This window comes from Podarcis bocagei, assembly GCF_964188305.1.
Source record: "Podarcis bocagei genome assembly, chromosome: 8".
NCBI classification, from domain to species: domain Eukaryota; kingdom Metazoa; phylum Chordata; class Lepidosauria; order Squamata; family Lacertidae; genus Podarcis; species Podarcis bocagei.
This window is the reverse complement of record NC_138133.1, coordinates 40,178,769-40,199,933: the sequence shown is the minus strand read 5'-3', so window position 1 is coordinate 40,199,933 and position 21,165 is coordinate 40,178,769. Positions and strand designations below refer to the sequence as shown.

Genomic DNA, 21,165 nt, shown 5'->3' with positions numbered 1-21,165 from the left:
TTTCCTTCCATTTGATGTGTTGAAGTTTATCATATTCCTTTATTTATGATCCTTCAGTTACTTTCCAATTCTCTTGACAAACTAGGTAGGTATAATTGTCAAGAATATGGAGTATCTGGCTGCTGACTTATTTACCTTGAGGCTTTGACTGTTTACTTTCTTCTTCTTCTTCTTCTTCCCCTTCTTCTTCTTCTTCTTCTTCTTCTTCTTCTTCTTCTTCTTCTTCTTCTTCTTCTTCTTCTTCTGTGCTAGGCTTTCTTTAGGTGTCATATAAACTGCTAGTTATCTAGTACAATTTGTATACTTTCAAATACCATCAAAATTATAGGCTCCTCTTTTCTTTAGCGTAGTATTACTCAGGCTGATTCTGTGATGCCTTGAAGCACCTGTTCCTTCAAATATATGAAGCATGACTCAGTTGGTGTCAGGCAAACAATCTAGGAAAAATGAGGGACATCTGCTGCCACCTTATTGAGGATCCACTCTGTATTTATCGAGAGTTGCTTCGTCATATTTATCAAACACCAAGTGCTTACATCTTGTTGGCATGTAGTGAATCATGGAGCAACAGAAGTGTGCATGTCTGGAGCAGGTAGGAGAACAGCAACCGTCAGATGATGGTAATTGTTGTGCTACACACCCTCCAACATTTCTCCAATAAAAATAGGGACATCCAACCATACCCTTCAACATTTCTCAGATGAAAATAGGAGTGTCTTTAGGAAAAGCAGGACATTCCAGAATCAAATAGGAAACCAGGACAGCTTCTGTAAATCCAGGATTGTCCCTGGAAAATAGGGACACTTTGGGGTCTGGTGCTATACCATGTCAACTAGTGTAAATGAAATTTAGCGTGCCATGATGGTATAACAGTCAAATAGCCACAGCTGTATAAGGCAATGGGTGCTGCTGTTTAAAAGGAACGTTAGCAATTGGGACAGTTTGTATCCATTAAAATAACACAATAAACCCCTGTCTGAATGCAGTCTTCATGGCTACATCGAGCTGGACTGCCTTTAAATAACATAACCAATTCAATATTAATGGCAAACAACTGGTTTGTTAATTGTGCATCCAGCACGTGCAGTTCATGAACACAGAAGTACTAGAGCTTGTGTTAGAAAAGGAGTGTTTAATAGGACATCTGAAATAGGAATGTTTGTGGAACTGGATTCTTTGTGAATTCTGGTATCAAGGGAGCTGATTCGAGCCACCTGGATTAATGCATAGAATTGAATTAGTTATCCACTGGCTTTCGCCAAACATTGCATTTCAATCACAGTTTTTGACACACACACACACACAGAGAGAGAGAGAGAGAGAGAGAGAGAGAGTATATACACATTTTTAAATTAAGTTTTAGATAAAACACATTTAGAAATCTATTTCTTTGAGAAAGCATATCATTGGAATACATGTTTTCATATGGACATTTTCATATGGACTTAAAAAATAATAATAATTACAATTGGCACAGAAAAAGGACTGAAAATGTATTGAAAGCAGGTTTATTCATCTATTCCCTAGTCTGAAAGGGGTTAGCTATGCACATAGAGCTGTAATTGTACAGAGGCTACATGTGATCAGGAATTCTGACCGTGCTGGATTTTTTATCAACTGGAGGGCCTCAATATTTAGATTGTATGCATACATGTTGACTGTATGCACTCAGTCTGAGCTATTTCACTGAATATGTAGACATCAAGTGGGATGACAGATGGATCTCTTATTGTTATAAGAAATAAGAACAAAGCCTCCTTTACTTAAGAGAGAGGAATGTGGGTGATTATCATCTGTGCTCACAGGTATCCTTGCGTGTCTCTGCCAATAAGCGCATTGAAGAACTATATTTAGTTTTCATAGCCACGTTCACTCCCGGTTATGTATCTCCGAGACAAAGTTTCATTCTTCACTTTTAAGGAGATCTGTAAAACTTCAGGAACTCCTTGGTGCTACACCACATAAAAGTAATTTAACGAAGTGTAGTGAGGAAACTCTCAAACTGTAGTGTCCATTGCTTTTACTTTGACACCTCCACATAAAAGAGGATGCATGCCCTGAAAACTCAAAGTACCATGTTATATGGAGTTTTGTGTGCTGTTATTCTATATCCTCCAGCTAAAGGGAGAACAGCATAGCCTGTGCTTTCAAATATCAAATCCACTGAATTTCATATTTCATCAGATCCCTAAAGGCAGAAGGTGTACACATGCTGTTATGTCCTACATTCTGGCTTTCCAAGACAGCCCAGAAAATGTCCTCAAGCCATGTGTGTGTGTGTGTGTGGGATGTGGGTGGCACTGTGGGTTAAAGCACAGAGCCTAGGGATTGTCGATCAGAAGATCGGTGGTTTGAATCCCCGTGACAGGGTGAGCTCTTGCTGCTCGGTCCCTGCTCCTGCCAACCTAGCAGCTCGAAAGCACGAAGTGCAAGGAAATAGGTACCGCTCTGGTGGGAAGGTAAATGGCATTTCCATGCGCTGCTCTGGTTTGTCAGAAGCGGCTTTGTCATGCTGGCCACATAACCTGGAAGCTGTACGCCAGCTCCCTTGGCCAATAAAGCGAGATGAGCGCTGCAACCCTAGAATTGTTTGCGACTGGACGTAATGGTCAGGGGTCCCTTTAACTTTACACACACATACAGTGGTACTTCGGGTTACAGATGCTTCAGGTTACAGACGCTTCAGGTTACAAACTCTGCCTAACCAGAAGTAGTACCTCAGGTTAAGAACTTTACTTCAGGATGAGAACAGAAATCATGCGGTGGCAGCGGGAGGTCCCATTAGCTAAAGTGGTGCCTCAGATTAAGAACAGTTTCAGGTTAAGAACGGACCTCCAGAACGAATTAAGTTCTTAACCTAAGGTACCGCTGTATATAAAATTTCATTATTATAACAACCAAATGAGGTAGATTAGGCTGAGAGAGTAAGAAATCCCTGAAACCTTTTAAGCAACCAAGCAACTTTCATTGTGGGGCAAAGATTGAGTCTGTGGCTACCCAGTACTTAAACTTACCTCTTTAGTATCTCCAGGCTGGGTGAATTGACCTAAAGTTGCTGGTGAACTGTCCTGTCTGGGGACTGCAGTAGATATTATGGACAGCAGAGGTGGCTAACTGAGGCTCTCCAGATTTTTTTGTACTCCAACTCCCATCAGCCCTAACCAGCATGACCGATGGTCAGTTATCATGGAAGCTGTAGTCAAACATCATCTATGCCACGTCCAACCTCCAAGAAACTGTGATCTACTCCCACTATAAATAAACTGGCAGTGATCTACCCATTGGATTGACCAGAGTTGCTAAGCTTTTTTTTTGGGGGGGGGGGAGACTTCTTCATAGTTGTTGAGCTTTTTTGGGGGGAGGCTTCATCAAAATTGATGAGCTATTTTTAGGGAGGATGAGCCAAAGTGGTTGAGCTTTTTTCTTCTTCATCAGATCAGTTGGACATACCTGAGGGTCAGAGGATATTCACCCCTGACATAGGTGACATATGACTAGATGTACTGTACCTATAGGGACGTAGGTGGCGCTGCGGGTTAAACCACAGAGCCTAGGACTTCCCAATTAGAAGGTTGGTGGTTCGAATCCCCGCGACGGGGTGAGCTCCCGTTGCTTGGTCCCTGCTCCTGCCAACCTAGCAGTTCGAAAGCACATCAAAGTGCAAGTAGATAAATAGGTATCCCTGCATTTCTCTGCGCTGCTCTGGTTTGCCAGAAGCGGCTTAGTCATGCTGGCCACATGACCCGGAAGCTGTACGCCGGCTCCCTCGGCCAATAAAGCGAGATGAGCGCCGCAACCCCAGGGTCGGTCACGACTGGACCTAATGGTCAGGGGTCCCTTTACCTTTACCTCTTACTGTACCTATGCAGTTCTATTATTCAAATAGGAACTATTGAGAAAAGGATTTAGGTCAGGACTGCAGTATGGGGAAGGAGAGTTGAATACTTTCCTTATCCAAATGACTTCCTCACACCGTTGTTAGTCAAAAAGAGGGATGCATAATAGCTCATTTCTCTTGCTCCCTTCATATGCTTTACAGGAGAAGAAATTATGTGGGCGGAAAGATATCTCTCTCTCTCTCTCTCTCTCTCTCTCTCTCTCTCTCTCTCTCTCCACCTTCACATGAATATTCATTCTCCTCTACCCCCTGTAAAAGAGAAAACAAAACAAAACCCTATACAGCCTTCAGGAAAGTTCTAGAACATTACTTGGTGAGATCCAGTCACAGAACAACTAATTTTGGCCCTAAGAAACTCAAGCTATAGAACAAATTGGCGGAAAGGGGCTGTGCAGGATTTGCAGAGGAAGCCTGGGTACAAAACTGTCAGAGACGCTTTAAGTGAAGGTTATTTTGTTTTAAATAAAGATTGAATTAAATTACCAATATTGTCTCTTACCAATTCCACTACACTATAGTTAAGATGGCAGGCAAATTGTCCCTTTACCAGCAGCTTTCCACTTAGCCTATACTCTTCAGGTTTCTGTTTCTGTCTAACAAGCAAGTATAATAGTACAAACACTGATATTTGCAATTCCGTTTGCTTTTTGCTTCTTCATTTTTGCCTCAATGGTAATTCATTTGAGATTTCCTGTCTGGTGTTTCTTTTGCTTTTGTTCTTAAAAACAAAGTAGCTGATGGACTTGTTTTCCTTATCACAATGCCAGCTTTCGGGTATTGAAATGTTTCAATTGATTACACAACGCGGAGGCCATAAAATAAACACCTAATAGAAACATGGTAAATAAATAAGAGGCAGGGCTCTCTTTGCACCGGATGCCATTTGAATGCATTTGATGACTTTTAGATCACTACATTTTGTGCTGATCAGCCAGATGGATAAAGTGACAGAGAATAATAGTTCTGAGCCAATTTTATACTGGCTGTAGATTGTGCAAACAAAAATACAGCAGGGGAATTTAATTTGGAAGACTGACTCTATTCCTGAAAGATGAAATGGAATGGGATCATTTTCTGAAGAGCTGGATTAACATTAAAGTGTTTTACTATCTTATTATCTAATGTTATACATAAAGTTTTATGTCCACCAGCTTAGCATTTTAAAGATCTTTAATACTGTGACAATAAAATTGAGTGCTGCAGCTAATTTTATATTCCATAATAAAAAAAATAAATCTGTGCTGGGAAATCAGTCATTTTTTAAGCTCTTAATAAAAAGGGAAAATGCCCAGATGTGAATAGTATTTGGTTTTTTGCAACATGCTTGATTACCATAGTTAAGTTGAATATTGATTCACACTTGAATCTGCTATATTTTTACTTTTTCAGGTTCTGCCAGTGAGAAAATTAATTAGGAGTTTAACAAGAAGTCACACTTAATTATGAGATCTATGTTTTAATGCAGATAAATTAGATTTATTTCAATTTGCTATTTCAAAATAAATACTTTTGCTGAGAGTAAAGTATATGTACAGCCACAACAAAGACAAATCACAAATTATGTGCACCTATTAATTTGTCTGAGGAAATGTGGGTGAAAGTATCAGAGAGAGAGAAATGTGAAAAATAAAATGTCTGTCACAACCGAGTTTCAGATTTCTCTAGATAATTCTAGAATTGGCAGCGAAACACATTGGTTTTTTTCTTTCTCTCCAAGATTTCAGGTGTTTCTGTATTCACTATAAACTGTACAAAATTCCATACTGTATGAAATACATATAAATTTTTGATTGTGATTATTAAATTGTAGCCAGCAGAACTTTGTAAATAGCTGAAAAGCTTAAACTGCACAGAATACGGAAAGAAAATTAAGTTTTTCTGTACTTGTAATGTTGAATGTCTATTTTTTAAAAGGAAAAAATAGCACATACTGATAATCTGAGATGATCATTTTAAGCAAGGATGTCTTTTCAAATGCAATATCCCTGTGCACAGAAAATAATGTCTCAACAACAGGTGCACCAACTCACAATTTGCTTATATCAGAATCTTCCATTTTTGAAGGGAAGGTGGGTAGCCTTTATTCTAGCATCGTTTCTGCAAGATGCTGCCAGTACACAAATATATTTCTAACAACCATATGCCAAAAATACAATTTAAATAATAAGACTTGTGCTGTATTTCAAAACGGCTTGGCTTTGCCATCTGTGTTGATATTTCCAACTTTCTCTGATACAATAGGAGAGTTGCAGTCTTTTGTAACTATTGCCACAGTCATGTCTGCTGGACTTTCCCATAATGTCACAATTAGCAGTGCCTATGGCTTTGCCCTCTTTGCAGAGCCCCAGGGGTTTCTTACATACTTGAAGCGAGATCCCAGTTCAGGAACATAGTCATAACTTTCATCCTGTTCAGAAGAACTTGATCCCAGGGAGCTAAGCGATCCAGCCACTGACCCAGTACCTTCAAAAGCATATATCTGAAGGGAATCATAAGGGGGAACATCGGGATCAGAGTTGGCTTCTTCTAACTTCATTGTAATGAATTCCCGGAAAACAGCACTCTCGGGGCCAACCTGCAGAGATTGCCTGTAAAGGCTCTGGATCTGTGTTGTGATATTTCTTCGAGGTTTGTGTTCTCTGAGGACAGTTTGGTTCCTCAGGGCTGAAATATCAAAAGCCTCCGTGTCCTGCTCCCCACCTCCTTCGTCGTCATACTTCACAATGTTTTCTCTGAATGCTTCTCCTCCTTTCTTGTGAAATAGAGATTGCTTTGTCTGCTGCTTCAAGGCCACAATTGCTAGAATAAAAACTGCCAAGCAAACAAATAAAAGCGTGGTGCTGGTGAAATACTTGAGAAATACACACACACGCACAATTTTTACTAATCTTGATGCTACTGCAGTGTGACCAGTTTTATAGACTCTGGTTTCATGGGTGAGATAGGAAGAGTGTGGATCATGAGCATGGTAGTATTATGAGCACATATATGTGTATGGAACTGGGGTAGATAAATGGGGTCTATGAGTTATTGTAAATGGGGTTTTGTGTCTGGTGCTTTTTTAGTTTTTAAAAAAATTGAGGTGTTGGTACTCATATCTTGATAAAAGTGCTATAAGCACCAGCACAAAATCATTGTCATCGTAGCAAAGGAAAGTGATGATGGCACCCTGTACCAGTGAGTACTATCACAGATACAAAAGCACAGGTTGCGTCCAGGATATAATCACCATGAAGGTGTTGAAAATTAGGGTAAGGGAAACTCAGGGCTGGGAGTCAAGTGTAGTCCTCCAGGCACGTCTATCTGGACCTTGGAACTCTCCCCAGGCTATGCATTATCTCATCAGCCCACACCCCTCACTGGTTCTACTTTGTACACCAGCTGTCTGGCTATAATGCATTCTTTAACTCTAATCACCTCTCTTCCTTGTCTGGACAAGGATAGTGAGGATGTATTTCTGTGCATGTGTGTAGAAACTAGCCTATTATACAATGATAAAAGTTACATTCATTCCTCTGGGCTATTTTTGCCTCTGGCCTTGTCCACCACTGGCATCTTGCTCTAAGGAGATTGCCCAGAAGTGAATACAGTGGTACCTCGGTTTTTTAACGTAATCTGTTCCGGAAGTTTCTGAAATGTTCGAAAACCGAAAACTCAATAGCCAACAGCTAGGCCTCAGGATCTTGCACTCAGCGGAAGCTGCGTGGCACATTCAACTTCTGAGGTGTGTTCAAAAACTGAATCATTTACTTCTGGGTATACGGCATACAAAAACTGAAATGTTCATCAACGGAGACATTAAAAACCTGAGGTACCACTGTATGGTCCTCTGTCTAAAAAAAGGGTGCCATTGACTCATATATGAGTTCTGTCAGGTTTTAATTTGGGTAATACAGACCATGTTCTGGGCAACAAATCCATGGAACCAAGAAGACATAATATGAAATGAAGAAAGGATTGTTTTTCTTACCTAATATTATTAGTAGGCAAGCTACAACAGCAACTAAAGCTTGTACACTGATGCCCATTGAGAAGAGCATTGCTCCATATCTGCATGACTGGAGACTAGGTTCGTGGTCACAATCGCACACAGTGACGGTCAAAGTGTTTGTGCCGGTGAGGGGTGGACTTCCGTTGTCAGCAATTAGGATTGGTAAGGTAAAAATAAACTGTTCTCGACGATGAAATCCCCCTCGTGTGGTGATAATTCTAGCTGTATTATCTTTAAAAAATAATAACAAAAAAGATGATTTTGTTTCATGACATTGCTTATGGGTTTCCAAGTCCAACAATTCACATTCAGTTAGAATATCTTATTTATGAGAAACAATGTGCCGTATTTTGTGCAGATAAAGAGGTGTGGGGGAAGAAAGTTGGAAATCATGATGCTAAGGGGACAACTTAGTCCCACTCAGATCAGTGGAGCTTGCCTCCTCATAAGTGTGTTTAGGATTATGCTGCACATTGGCTAAAATCTGAATAGTTCAGATGCACCGCTATCATCATCATCCCTACATAATCTCAGCAACCCTTGCAGTACTAAATCAATAAGGTAGACTCGTATTATGTGCACCTGGGTGGTGTGAGGCTGAGAGGCAGTGGTTAGTCTAAGGCCACATATTTTGTGGGCCAGGCAGCATCTGAACCAAGCAATTTCTTATTCAGAATACAGTGAACTTTCCAAAAGTTAGCTGTATTGATTTATTCACCTAGCCAGAACATTCAAATAATTAGCAAAGTCAATATGAGCAATGTATACTTTAGTTGAATTTGAAATAGCTCTTCTTCTAAGTCTCAGAAGGCTGCCTTTAAGTGGTCTCCTTTCCTGCAATTTCATCAGCTGTTGAACTTAGGTTTTCCCCTCAGATTAGTTTCGATTGGTGTCCCCCCTTTACGATTCTTTCTCAGCCTAAGGGATCAATACAAATGCTGCATAACATCGCAGCACAGAAAAGTCATTCATATGATGTCATCTGTCTATCGATGAAAACAGTGTAATGGGGGAACAAGAAACAAAGTTAAATAATTGTGAACTGTGCCTTTGTCTTTAACTGTGTTTTAGCAGAACTAAATACAAAGCAGAAGCTTTTATTAATATTAAATCTTCACTTCATTTTAAAAACCTGCTCTCTCCCTTGCACGCTCTTCCCTTTTCTAATACTACCAGTGTTTGGCAGTTTAAGAGATAATAGGGAAGTTATTACTCCTACAATTTGCCATATTTAGAAAGCAATTATTAAGAGATAAAATTGGCTTTTGAGATTTTGTTCTGAGGGTTTTTATTATTTCAGAGCACTATATCTGCAGATCTGTGAAAGAGCTGCTGGAATAAGAATCTGCCAGCGGTGCTCTACATAAGAGGGAATGCAGTGGCGTAGCGTGGGGGGTGCCAGGGGTGCCAGCCGCACCGGGCGCAACATCTGGGGGGGGGGGCGCGCTCGCTGCCTCCGGAGTCGCCGAAGAGCCTCGGGCGCAGGCTGTAGCGGAGCCGCATGTCTCGCGGAACCGACGAGCTGTGCGCGCATCCGGGCTGAAGGCGCCCGGCAGGCAGCGGCTCTCAGCCCTTGCCGCGGAGGACGCGCCAGGCAGCCCCTCTTCACAGCCCCGCCTCCGCCGCTGCTGCTGCAGCTGCTGGGCCGTTGAATTTTCCTCGCCTCTCTGCCCCCCTCCTCCTCCGGGCAAGCGGCGTCGTTTGGGCGGCAGCGGGGGGCGCAAATTACTTGCCTTGCCCCGGGTTAGGGGGCGCAAATTACTTGCGTTGCCCCGGGTGCTTACAACTCACGCTACGCCGCTGAGGGAATGTATTGTATGAAGCGGTGCTTCCTTTTGAATCAATTTTATTGGTTGACTCCTAGTACTGTGAGATCACCTCATGAGAAGAGAAGACTCCCTGGAAAAGACCCTGATGTTGGGAAAGCTGATGGGCACAAGAAGAAGGGGATGACAGAGAACGAGATGGTTGGCCAGTGTTCTCGAAGCTACTAACATGAGTTTGACCAAACTGTGGGAGGCAGTGGAAATCAGGAGTGCCTGGAGTGCTCTGGTCCATGGGGTCACGAAGAGTCGGACACGACTAAACAACAAACAACTATAAGATGAGGAACATCTCCTCTTTCTCCTCATGCTATCCTTACTTTCTATAAACAACCCTACCATTCCCACCAACCCCACCAGAACCAAGCTGAAGATGTTGCTACTGAACTGTGTGCAGTCTCCCAGTGCCCTGGACTATTGGCATAAAAGAGGCTGCAATCTGCCTTGCTACTTCTCTATAGGCTTTCTAAGTCAGAATGCAGTTTCTTTTGCTGCAGAGAAGGACCCTTGAGGAGAAACCTCATGAAATTCAGCATCACCCTAGTCCTTAGTCATCTCCCCCACCCCCTCTAAATCAGAAGTCAACAATTCCTAACAATCTGCTACAACTGCCCAGATAGTTGCTTATTTGAGTAAGTGCTTAATAAGCTTTTTTTTTACACCAAGAATAGTGACTCTGGTAGGACTCTGGCTATAGTCACTTACCTCCGTGAGATTACACAGACTTAGGTGACTACAGCTGGCAAGAATTAAACACAAATGTTATTAGGGACAAAATATTCTGTCCCTGGGTGGGGGCAAATATATCCACCCTTGATAGGAGACTTGCAGATGGTAAGATCAAGCAGGGTGTGGAAGGCTTAAGGTAATGGTGTGGAGAAGCAGGTCAAGAGAAGTTTTTCTAATAGTAGAACTCAGGGCCATCCATTGAAGCTGAATGTTGGAAGATTCAAGACAGACAAAAGAAAGTTGCATAGTGAAACCATTGCATCAGCTCCTCCAAGAGGTAGTGATAGCCACCAACTTTAATAGAACTGTAGAAAAATTCATAGAGTTGGAGGCCATCAATGGTTACCGGCCATGTTGGCTGTGTTCTGTCTCCACTGTTTGAGGCAATATGCCTCTGAGTATCAGTTCCTAGGAATCACAACTGAGAAGAACACTGCTGTACTCAGGTCCTGCTTGCAGGCTTCCTAAAAGCATATGGTTGCCTCCTGTGAGCAGAATGTTTGACTGGATGTGCCTTTGCTCTGATCCAGCAGAACTCTTATAATGGTCTCAAGCTACACAGTAAGAAAAAGAGGAGACTGAATATGATAGTAGAAATGCTTGTGGGGATCTATGTCCCATTCAGCAAAAAGCAGCACTATATTTTATCATTAAGATATGGAAAAGAGGTGTAATTAATTTGTCAGAAGATAAATGATAGATATGCCATAAATACAAACCCAATTTCTTCCACATTTGGTGGAGGAATTCAGGAACTGAAAAATCTTGGAAGCAATAACTTATCAACTTCCTGCACCTTAAATAGAATATTTTATTTGATCTATGAGTTATTTTATTTGCATTCTTATAATTAGATAAAAGCCAAGCATGCCAGATTAATTTTTGCTTATTAGCTGTAGCTCAATTATAAATAGCTAAATTGGGGAGGGGATGACATCATGAGATCACTGCCTAATAAAGGTTTCAGAAACAGCAGACATAGCGGAATTCTTAAAGCAATGCTTTCCTGGCCTGATGACAAGTATTTAAGATTTGTGGAATGTGTGCCTGACTGTTGAGTATGCTGTCTTCAGTATTGTGCTTTACAACAGCTCAGTAAAAACACATTTTAAAAAAGGAAATGGCTCCAACACTCTATAGTTATTCTGCTCAACACATGAAATAACCAATGATCACAAACATCCTTATTCATTTTAATATATATATATATATATGTGAGTGGTGGTGTTTTTAGTGTGTTTATACACCATACTTCTAGTGTAAATACATCTCTCAGGGCAGTTTGCAACATATAAAAATTATAATTTCATTAAAAACCTCAAAGAGACAGCATCATCAGTTGTTGTTTTTTTAAAAAAAATCATAAAAGTGTTGCCTATTTCAAAAATTAAAAGACTGCTAGAATAAAACTTTCTTTGATGCCTTGCAAAAAGCAGCAAGTGTGGGGTGGGACAGTGTTGAACTACACTTCATTGGTTTTTCATATTATGGGACCAGTCTGGAGAAGGCTGTATCCTCACTGACTATGCCTCTACCAGAGGAGACACTTCTTCTGATCAAAGGAAATGGGCAGGATAATAAGGGATGCGATGCTCCCTAAATTGTCTTGGGCTAAGCTGTTTAGGACTTTAACGGTAAACACCATCTCTACGAATTGTGCCTGTAAGCAAACTGGTACATAGTACAGATGTATTGGTGCAAAGTGACCCCATTTGCTAGTATTCACCAACAGCTACAGAGGTAATACCATGTGGAGTGCATTACACAGACCAGGTTTAATTTCCTAAGGTATGTGCACTGCTGGTACAGCAGCCTCAGCTGACCAAAGGGACAGCAAAGCACAGACACCACTTGATTATCCAGGTGTAAAACCAAAACCAGGATGACTGAAAGGGACTGTTCCTGACAACTTTGACATGATTAACTGTGAGAGTATGCTGCAGATTCGTTTTAGATGAAGACACCAGCCCAGGTTCTAAACACTAGGATATAATTATGTATGTGGTATGTTTTTATTCATTGGATAACTATCCAGCCATATCAGCAAGAAATTTACAGACAGCAAGTTAATCTCATTAATATTCCTGTGAGGTAATAAAAGAGAATGACATCATTGATGTTCATAGCTGAGCTCTGAGTTGAGCCTGGCATTCTAAATCCTGAAAATTAAGCCGTTGTGTGGCCCACAGTGGTTCTCAGCTATATACCACAATTTGTACTATTTACAAGATGAACAATAGACTTGCTCAGATGTTAGCTTTCAAGAGTTCTCAGAACATATGGAGAGAAGACCACATGCACTGCCCCCACACCCCAGTGTCTACATGTGAAAAAAATCTCCACCCTCGATTGTAGAAGAAGAGAAGAGTTTGGATTTGATATCTGACTTTATCACTACCCAAAGGAGTCTCAAAGCACCTAACTTTCCCTTCCTCCCTCCCACAACAAACACTCTGTGAGGTGAGTGGGGCTGAGCGACTTCAAAGAAGTGTGACTGGCCCAAGGTCACCCAGCAGCTGCATGTGGAGGAGCAGAGACACAAACCCAGTTCACCAGATTACAAGTCTACTGCTCTTAACCACTACACCACACTGGCTCTTACTATTGCAACTGAGTGGGAAGGTCAGCAGGGAGAAACTTTGCACATTCAGCTGAACGTGTTTAGAATTTTCTGTGTGAACAGGAACCACAATTGCTCAGGGTTTCCAGCTGCATAAAGGCTTCTAAGGGCTTTCTAAGTTCATTCTAAGTTCATTCAAATGAACACATGAAAATTCCATCTTTAGATTCAAGATCTAAGGCTGCAGTCAGCACAAACAGGGTATGCACAACTAGTTCCTCCCTCCACAATTTCTGAGAACACAATTTCTGAGAAGGTGAATGTCTGAAGAGGTCTAGTGAAAGTTTCATAATTAAAGTGGCAAATTGAGCATTAATTCTTTGCAGAAATATTTAAAGGGCTGTGCACACAATACCTACTTTGATTATCTTTGACTGCAAAACCAGAGCTGTTTGTAGCCTCCTCATTCAAATAGTAGAAGAAATGATGGTCCTCCATAGAATTGTCTTTGTCCACTGCACTGATGGTCTGAATAACCTAAAAGCAAACAATGGCAAACAATATGCTTAGCACCAAATATTATTGGCTGCCTTTGAAAGCAATGCAACAAAATTGCGTGCAAGACATTCCATTCAATTAGTAAGGTTGAAATCCCCCTGCCTTGTCTCTGAAGGGCAGGAAATGTATTAGCTGCAGCAGCAAATACACATCACTTAACACAAGCCTGTTGAGCTTGTTGATTTTCTAATGTCCTACAATTATGCCACTTGATTTTGTATTGATTGGGAGGAGATAAGCACTAAAGTCGTGGGCTAATGCAAATGGCTTCTGGAATTGAAAATGCAAAGGTTAAATAAAGTTTCCATAAGGGGAAAAAAAAGAATAATGTATAAAGTATTCTGCCCTTCCTTTGTTCTCCAAGGTGAAAAGTATATCATTCTATATTTGAACACATCCTTCAATACAAAAACCTATTTCCTTCCAGCCCACAAACATCATAGGCATCACTCAAGTGATGTATTATAGTTGCCGTGACCGCAAGATTGTGACAAGTTCATGTGCTGAATTGTTGATTCTTTGAGATAGTAACAGATTGATTATGGGAACACTTGGTTGTGTTTTCAAAGAAACAAAATAGCCTAAATTTCCAAACCTATTGAACCAGATTGTCATTTGCAGGAAAACAGAGTCAAAATTAGTGTCTTTGCATTCAGAAATCATTGATTCCATCACCTCAAATAAACAAGCCATGCTGCAGTTGTTATAATGAACAGTTGCCCTGCTTGCTAAGAGTAAATATTTGTTACCATTATCGGTTGATACCATTGGGCAAATCGTACATTATCAGTGACAACATTTTTTATCTTGCTATTTCAGCTCCACATTATCTTGCCATTTCAATGCACTACCAGTTCATTTCTTTCATTAAGAGGGTAAGTCTTCTAAAATGCTGTTTAATGGCTAATTGGGGCTTAAAAACCCAGCCTTGCCAAGTACAGGGTCAGAGAAGCCAACAGACAGCCACAGAAATTACTTTGTGATTATGGCACAACCATAGTTCAATGCAATGATGGGCTAATAGAGTTTTTTAAAGAAATTATTTTTAAATGTTTATTTTCATTGATAACAGCCTGATTCTATCATCTGCTGCTTTAGTCCTTAGGATGAGATGCAAGCTTCTGCATCAACCTGACATAAAAACAAACTGTTTCACATTACACCTATGACACCCTAAGTTACTGATCTAATCATAACAGGATTGCAACAGCAGGTCCTCTAACTCTAGCTACTACAAATTGTCAGCTGTCTCTTCAAGCAATAGCAGCAGCTCCTTGTAATGACTTAACTTTACATTAGATACAACTCCATGGTGGCAGAATACACATGAACAGATTGGGTAGGCAAACTCCCCTTGCTCCCTCTTCCCCTTCAGAAACAATAGTGGGTGTGGTTTAAGAATGGACCATCTGTCAGTGTCATCCACCCCACCCAGTTTCTCATTTTTCAAGGCTCAAGTTAAGTGTTCTGCATCAGTTTGCATTAAAAAAAAAAATCCTCTTGAAAATTCACCAGCAGTTTAATGCAATTTTTTCCTGTGCACAGTTCTGTAAGCAATTTTGCCGACAAATACATTTATTTGGTTAGAGAATTGTCTCACAAGATTCAGAGGAGTATAAATTTAAAACAATTAATGATCTCTCACATCGTTTCTACTTTGGTCCGAAACTACCTGATAGACAGCAGTTCACTAGTTAAACCATCATCTCCGTTTCTCATTTTTCAAGGCTCAAGTTAAGTGTTCTGCATCAGTTTGCATTAAAAAAAAAAATCCTCTTGAAAATTCACCAGCAGTTTAATGCAATTTTTTCCTGTGCACAGTTCTGTAAGCAATTTTGCCGACAAATACATTTATTTGGTTAGAGAATTGTCTCACAAGATTCAGAGGAGTATAAATTTAAAACAATTAATGATCTCTCACATCGTTTCTACTTTGGTCCGAAACTACCTGATAGACAGCAGTTCACTAGTTAAACCATCATCTCCTTTAAAAAGAAAAAGAAAAGAGTGCACTAATTGTTTCTGGATCAGGGTCTAATATGACTCCATGTTTTATGTTAAAACAAAGGTAACATAGTTGGATATTACTTTGGAAAGCTTGCATGGGTTGGTTTATTGATTGTGCTGAAATCTAATTGCCAAGAATTGTGTCATATCAAGGCTCATTAATCTGAAAACTGTAACAATCTACAAGTCAGTGGGGAAGACTACTAACTGGGGAACTTGCCTGGTCATTGTTTAAAACAGAAATTGGTTTGAGTAAAAATCCAGGCTTTAGAGAAGGGTCAGCCCTAGCATTAGACATAGTGAAGCAACTGCTTCAGGCAGCTGCATTGGATATCATGATTATATTTGTACTGCCATAGAGGGTGGAGAGCTTTCAGCATAACTTGACTGGCCTTGGGTATTCTGCATCTTGACTTGGGGATGTGGACTTTAATGCTCAACCTAAGGCAGCAGAAAAGTGCCTTGGGTCAGCCTTTGAGAGGAAGCAGCTCTACCTCCTAAAAACCTTGAAAGCAATCTGAATCTTGACAGCTTGAAGTCTGCCTGATACAACCAGTAGGCCTTGAAATTATTGTGGCAGGGGATGGAGGAAATGGTCAACTACAGTTTCTTTCAGTTTCATATTTTTCCAGACTTGGGATCAGATTGCCACATTTATGCAGCCAGGCATAATGTATTTCTTTTTTAAAAGGAGTCTTCATAAAAAAATTGCCACCATTTTAGTGTGCATTTCTAATATGCACATTTTATCATGCAGTATATATTTTCCAGAAATATATGCTGTTTTGAGCACGGTATATATGTATGTCTGCACATATTTCCTGGTTGGAAAAGATCATCACAAAATTCAAAGTTGTGCTTTGGTTCGCAAATGCAAATAAGGTATGTCTGTGTTAAAATGCAAACTCAACTGAATCTCTTTCCCATCACAATTTGTAGCTAATCTGGCCTTCATTTCAGATGAGTAATCCAATTTCTTCCTCATTCCATCCTTAACACTACTAACCTTCTCTACCAGTTGGAAGGGAAGGAGAAAAGAGTATATAAACCTGGTGCGTATTGAGAAAAAAATCATTCTCCAGCCTTGTACATACATTTTTCAGTGGGTGATCCTCTCACTTCCCCACCTTTCATTTCCCACTTTCTTTCTCAGCACCGGAGCCAAAGGTAAAGATAAAATCAGTAGCTACCACACAAAATGAATTTCCAAACTGGTAAGAGAAGCTGTGCACTACTGCAACAGGAACTTGAACCCTTCTTAGGCATTATGTCATCTCATTGGAAGGCAAAAAAATGCAGGGGAGGTTTCTGTGGGCAAGTGTGGTGCATGTGCCCCTTGTCTTCATCGTTGCATGGTCAAGCTGAATAGCTGTAGAGGGCTTTGACTTCTTATTCCTTCTGTCTCTCCCAGGGTCTGTTTTGCTGATTTGTCAGTGGCTGATTTTCAATGAAAAAAGCCCTGTTCATCTGAGCTGTCTCCTTTTCATTAGTATTACATGGGAGCTTCAAACACACTTCATTTTTCTTTTCAAGGATGGTTAGTGATGTTCAAGGATTTCATTTGACTTGAAGATTTTTACTTGATTCACATCTCAGGCTCAAACTGCCGTTTTCTTGCACTTCAAATTTTGCATTATACTTCACAGCTCAAAGAACATACCAAAATGTGTACAGAATATATACTTTAGGTTAAAACACAAACAAAATGCACACAGAAACCTATATACTCTGAAACAATACATTCATGGTTTGTTTCTGTATTTTAATACAGATGGATGCAAAAATGGAATGGGACAGAAATATTAACATGACATGTGAAACTGACACAAATCAGAAACAGAATGATCTATCCATCTCTTTTAAGCACTCCCACATAAGAACTTCTTTGAATGCAAGATGGCTGCCAATATAGTGTCACAAACAGCTATCAGATGCCATCCTGTGGCCCTGAGGTTCCACCAATCAGATTATTGTAGCATGTCCCTCAGACCTTGTAGAGGGCCGGACTATATGTTGCCATGATTATGACCCACATTTTTGCCAAAAACCCTTATTGGGACCAACCCCCACATTGCCCAATTGTTATTTTTTTTTGGGGGGGGGGGCGCCTCATACACCCATGCTGCTTCCTTTGCATTTTTCGTGTTGACAGTTATTATTTCTCTCGTAAGGTGGGGGGGGGGGCTGACGTAAGCATGCCATTCCTGTCAGCCCTGGAGAGCATGTGTGCATGCGTGGGTGAAGAGAAAAGCCATTGGCCATGCTAAGTCAGGCTGGTGCCGCTCAAGCTAAAACGTTCTTTTCCCCATGTGAGGGAAGATGAGGCGGCGGCTATTTACCTTTCCATGGCTTGCACTGTGTAGTTAATGAGCGGCCTCCTCAGCAGAGCGCATAATTGTTTTGGAGTGCAGCCACCCAGGCACTCACTGCTTCCTCCAGTGGGGAGCACTGCCGCTACAGACACTGGCGGGCGTCGCTCCCGAGGCACCTCCGAGCCCCTGCCAGCACAACTACCCTTTCTGACGTCAGTCACTGGCAGCTCCATGGTGGAAATCTGAACTGTGGCTCCTTTCCCCTCTTCCCCACCCTCCACCCCAGAAGAAAAGATTGCTGCGCGCACGCAATAGACAGAAAAGGGACTTGTCTTGAGCAGCCGCCCGTCTCACTTTTGACCCCCGAGCCTGGCTGAGTCACAAAAACCATTGTGCATGCACACTATGCTGGCTGCCTGGATCTAGAAGGCAATTGGGCTGATCCGACCCGCGGGGCTTAGTTTGCCAACCCATGCTTTAGATGAATACAGTTCCCACACCCTTTGGGGAACCTGTTAAGCAGGCTTCCTCAAACTTGTCCCTCCAGGTGTTTTGAGACTACAGTTCCCATCATTCCTAACCACTGGTCCTGCTAGCTAGGGATCATGGGAGTTGTAGGCCAAAAACATATGGAGGGCTGAGTTTGAGGAAGCCTGCTGTTAAGGGTTCTCAGAACTGGAGGAGTCTTCTGTGTGAATCTCTGTAGGGTCCTTTCCTCACTAAACCTAAATGCACAGCCACTGGGGGCATGGCCAGAAGGTACATTCACACTGGGGGCAGGGTAGGTGAGGAAGCTTGGCCCGAAGCCATAGGACTCCATTTGCCCCTCACATATTCAAATGAGCACCCTCCTTAAATGGCTTGCTGTCTTCTGGCAAATCCTATCAAGTCTTAGTAAAGCCAGTTGCAATGTGTAGATCTTCCGATAGCCAAAGATGCAACATCCACACACAAGAGAGTGGTATCAGCAGGTCTGGGGGAAATTCCAAACCTTGCAGAAAAGCAACAGCAATAGCGATCTTTAGAAAAACACTAAGGTGTGTAGGAGGGGGAATCCCCAAAAGGGGAAGAACAGTGGAATGGCAAAAATGGTTGTGACCAAACTGGTTACACTCCCCTAAATCTATCCCTGCTCTGAATAATAGCATGTCAGTCTGCAGCATTTTGTTTCATGTTCCACTTGTTCATATGGACCCTTGCTTGTTTTATAAAATATTATCTTCATTCTCATCTTCCTACATAAAAACAGGTAGGAATTTCACAATTAGGGATCAAATTTGCCATGGTCTAGAAGTGCACGTAAATAAAACAACTGGTCTCTGGTGACATCTTCCAATACTTTTCACTTGTTGTTTCTTTTTTTCTTGATCCACTACATCTAGATTATCAATATTGTTTTAATTTATACAGAATGCCTCCTTAGTTTTATATTTTTTTAAAATGGTTGAATTATATTCAAGTTGTTATTTTTCCTGGCATTTGCGGCATTATCTCTCTTTTATAGAGAACTAATGTCAAGTAAGTAGCTTTCACTTTGACTGTAATTGCTGACTATTTTATTTTATGCTAAGTGCTGGGTAAATATGTATTGCCTTGCTATCTCTGTTTCAAAGTGCAAAATACACATTCATCCACTTTACGAGCTAATAAGTAAATGGTCAAGTAAATTGCTGCATCAAAGTCAATTCACAGATGATACGCAAATTGCAGGTATTTGTGCCAGAATAAATATGTATTAGAGAGGACAGTATTATTTCAGAAAGATACAAGTAAACATAGTATCTCACCCTCAGCAAAAAATATTATTCTTCCTTCATGCAAAGCAACAGTAATGTCCACAAGATAGCAGGGATACACTACTATTATTGTTATTATTTTCTTTTGTTGGTTTTTAAAAGGATTATTGAGTAGCCACTCATTTTAATGATTCTTCTGTACTACTTCTAAAGGGTTTTATTTAAAGGTTTGTGTACTAATATGCACCACCCTGATATTTTTTGAGAGGGTAATATATAAATGCTTTTATAAATAATAATAAAAAACCATTTTCATGGATTTCATGCTCTCCAAGGGTGTGTGAACACTGCATACTGTCTTCAAGCTGGGTTTTTAAAAAATACAATACTGTACATAAAAGTTCAATATCTGAAATAGCATTAACAATGAGTAAAATACAGCAGCAGATAAACCATTATTAGATGCAACAACTACAAAATCATCCCAATGCAAACTGAATTTTTAAAAAAGTCTTTGCAAAAACCGTAAAAGCCAATGGAGAGAGTGGAGGGTGCTCTGGCAAAACCGGGGCACCACGAAGAAGGCTTGATCCATGTTACTTACGAACTGAATCATTTTCACTAGTAAACTTGCAACATATGGTGATAAACAAGTTCGGTCAGGTACATATGGATGTAAGCAGTTCTTCCAATAATGATCGCTCTCCACATCAAACGGAGGGCGCCTTTTGTGTGCCCACGCCCAGTACCCCCGATCCTATGTGACTTTTGGCATCTGGCACAGCACTCCTGGACCAACTCCCCAAGTCACGGACCTTGAGGTTCCTGGCAAACCCTAGTTCAAATAACCAATCATGACTGGGAAGTAGAGCCAGGGGAGCGGACCAAGTAAGGGTAGGATCTGCTCTTTAAGCATAAAAGAGGGTGGAGCCTACCTGGGAGCTCTCAGTCGGCTCCAGAGCTTCACCCACCCTATCCTCCCTTCATTTAGGCCTTTTATTGCAGGTTGGCTTCTTCTTTACAGGTATGCGAGCACTGCTGCAGTCTTACGATGGTTGCTGTTAAAGGACCGGGAAGGAATTTCCCCTGCATTGGCAGGTTTCACCTTCCCCATAGCAAAATGTCACAACTTTGGCAGTTTTAGGCCTTGGCCAGAATCCTTTAATCTATCCCCCCCCCCCCCACGGCGGCAAGCCCAGGGTTCCCCATTAAAGGGGTTGTGTTGAGGGGAATCACTGGCCATACACTGAAAGGTTGTCAGTGCACACCCCTGTGTTGCGGTGAAATGGGGGGTGGGCTCTCTGCTTAAACATATGTCTTCCAAAGCCAGCCCAGTCCCCAGACAGATTGGTTAACCCTGATGTGCCCCAGATCCCCGGATGGGGACTGGGAGGGATAAACACCCAGTGCCAAAGCCAAGGTCTTCCTACATCTGAAAGTTTTATAAAGCTGTGGCCAATTTTAATCCTGTAACACGCTGTCACGAGTCATTATTCCACCCGGGTGTCGCATGGGGTCAGGGGGTCTCAGCCTGGGCACACAAACTGCTTA

At 41.2% G+C, this 21,165-nt stretch overlaps 1 protein-coding gene across 4 annotated transcripts in view; it reads right to left on the bottom strand.

Moving 5' to 3' along the window:
* Positions 1-5,547: 5,547 nt before the first annotated feature.
* The window catches only part of LOC308593316 (cadherin-19-like), a 63,389-nt gene continuing 47,771 nt past the window's right edge, over positions 5,548-21,165 (bottom strand). For all 4 annotated transcript variants that reach the window (XM_081205601.1, XM_081205602.1, XM_081205603.1 and 1 more), the window contains 3 exons: positions 13,421-13,538; positions 7,869-8,120; positions 5,548-6,709 (listed from right to left, as the gene is read on the bottom strand). In XM_081205601.1, coding sequence (XP_081061727.1) covers positions 6,216-6,709; positions 7,869-8,120; positions 13,421-13,538 — 864 coding nt within the window. In that variant the 3' untranslated portion in view covers positions 5,548-6,215. The remainder of the gene's footprint in view (positions 6,710-7,868; positions 8,121-13,420; positions 13,539-21,165) is intronic.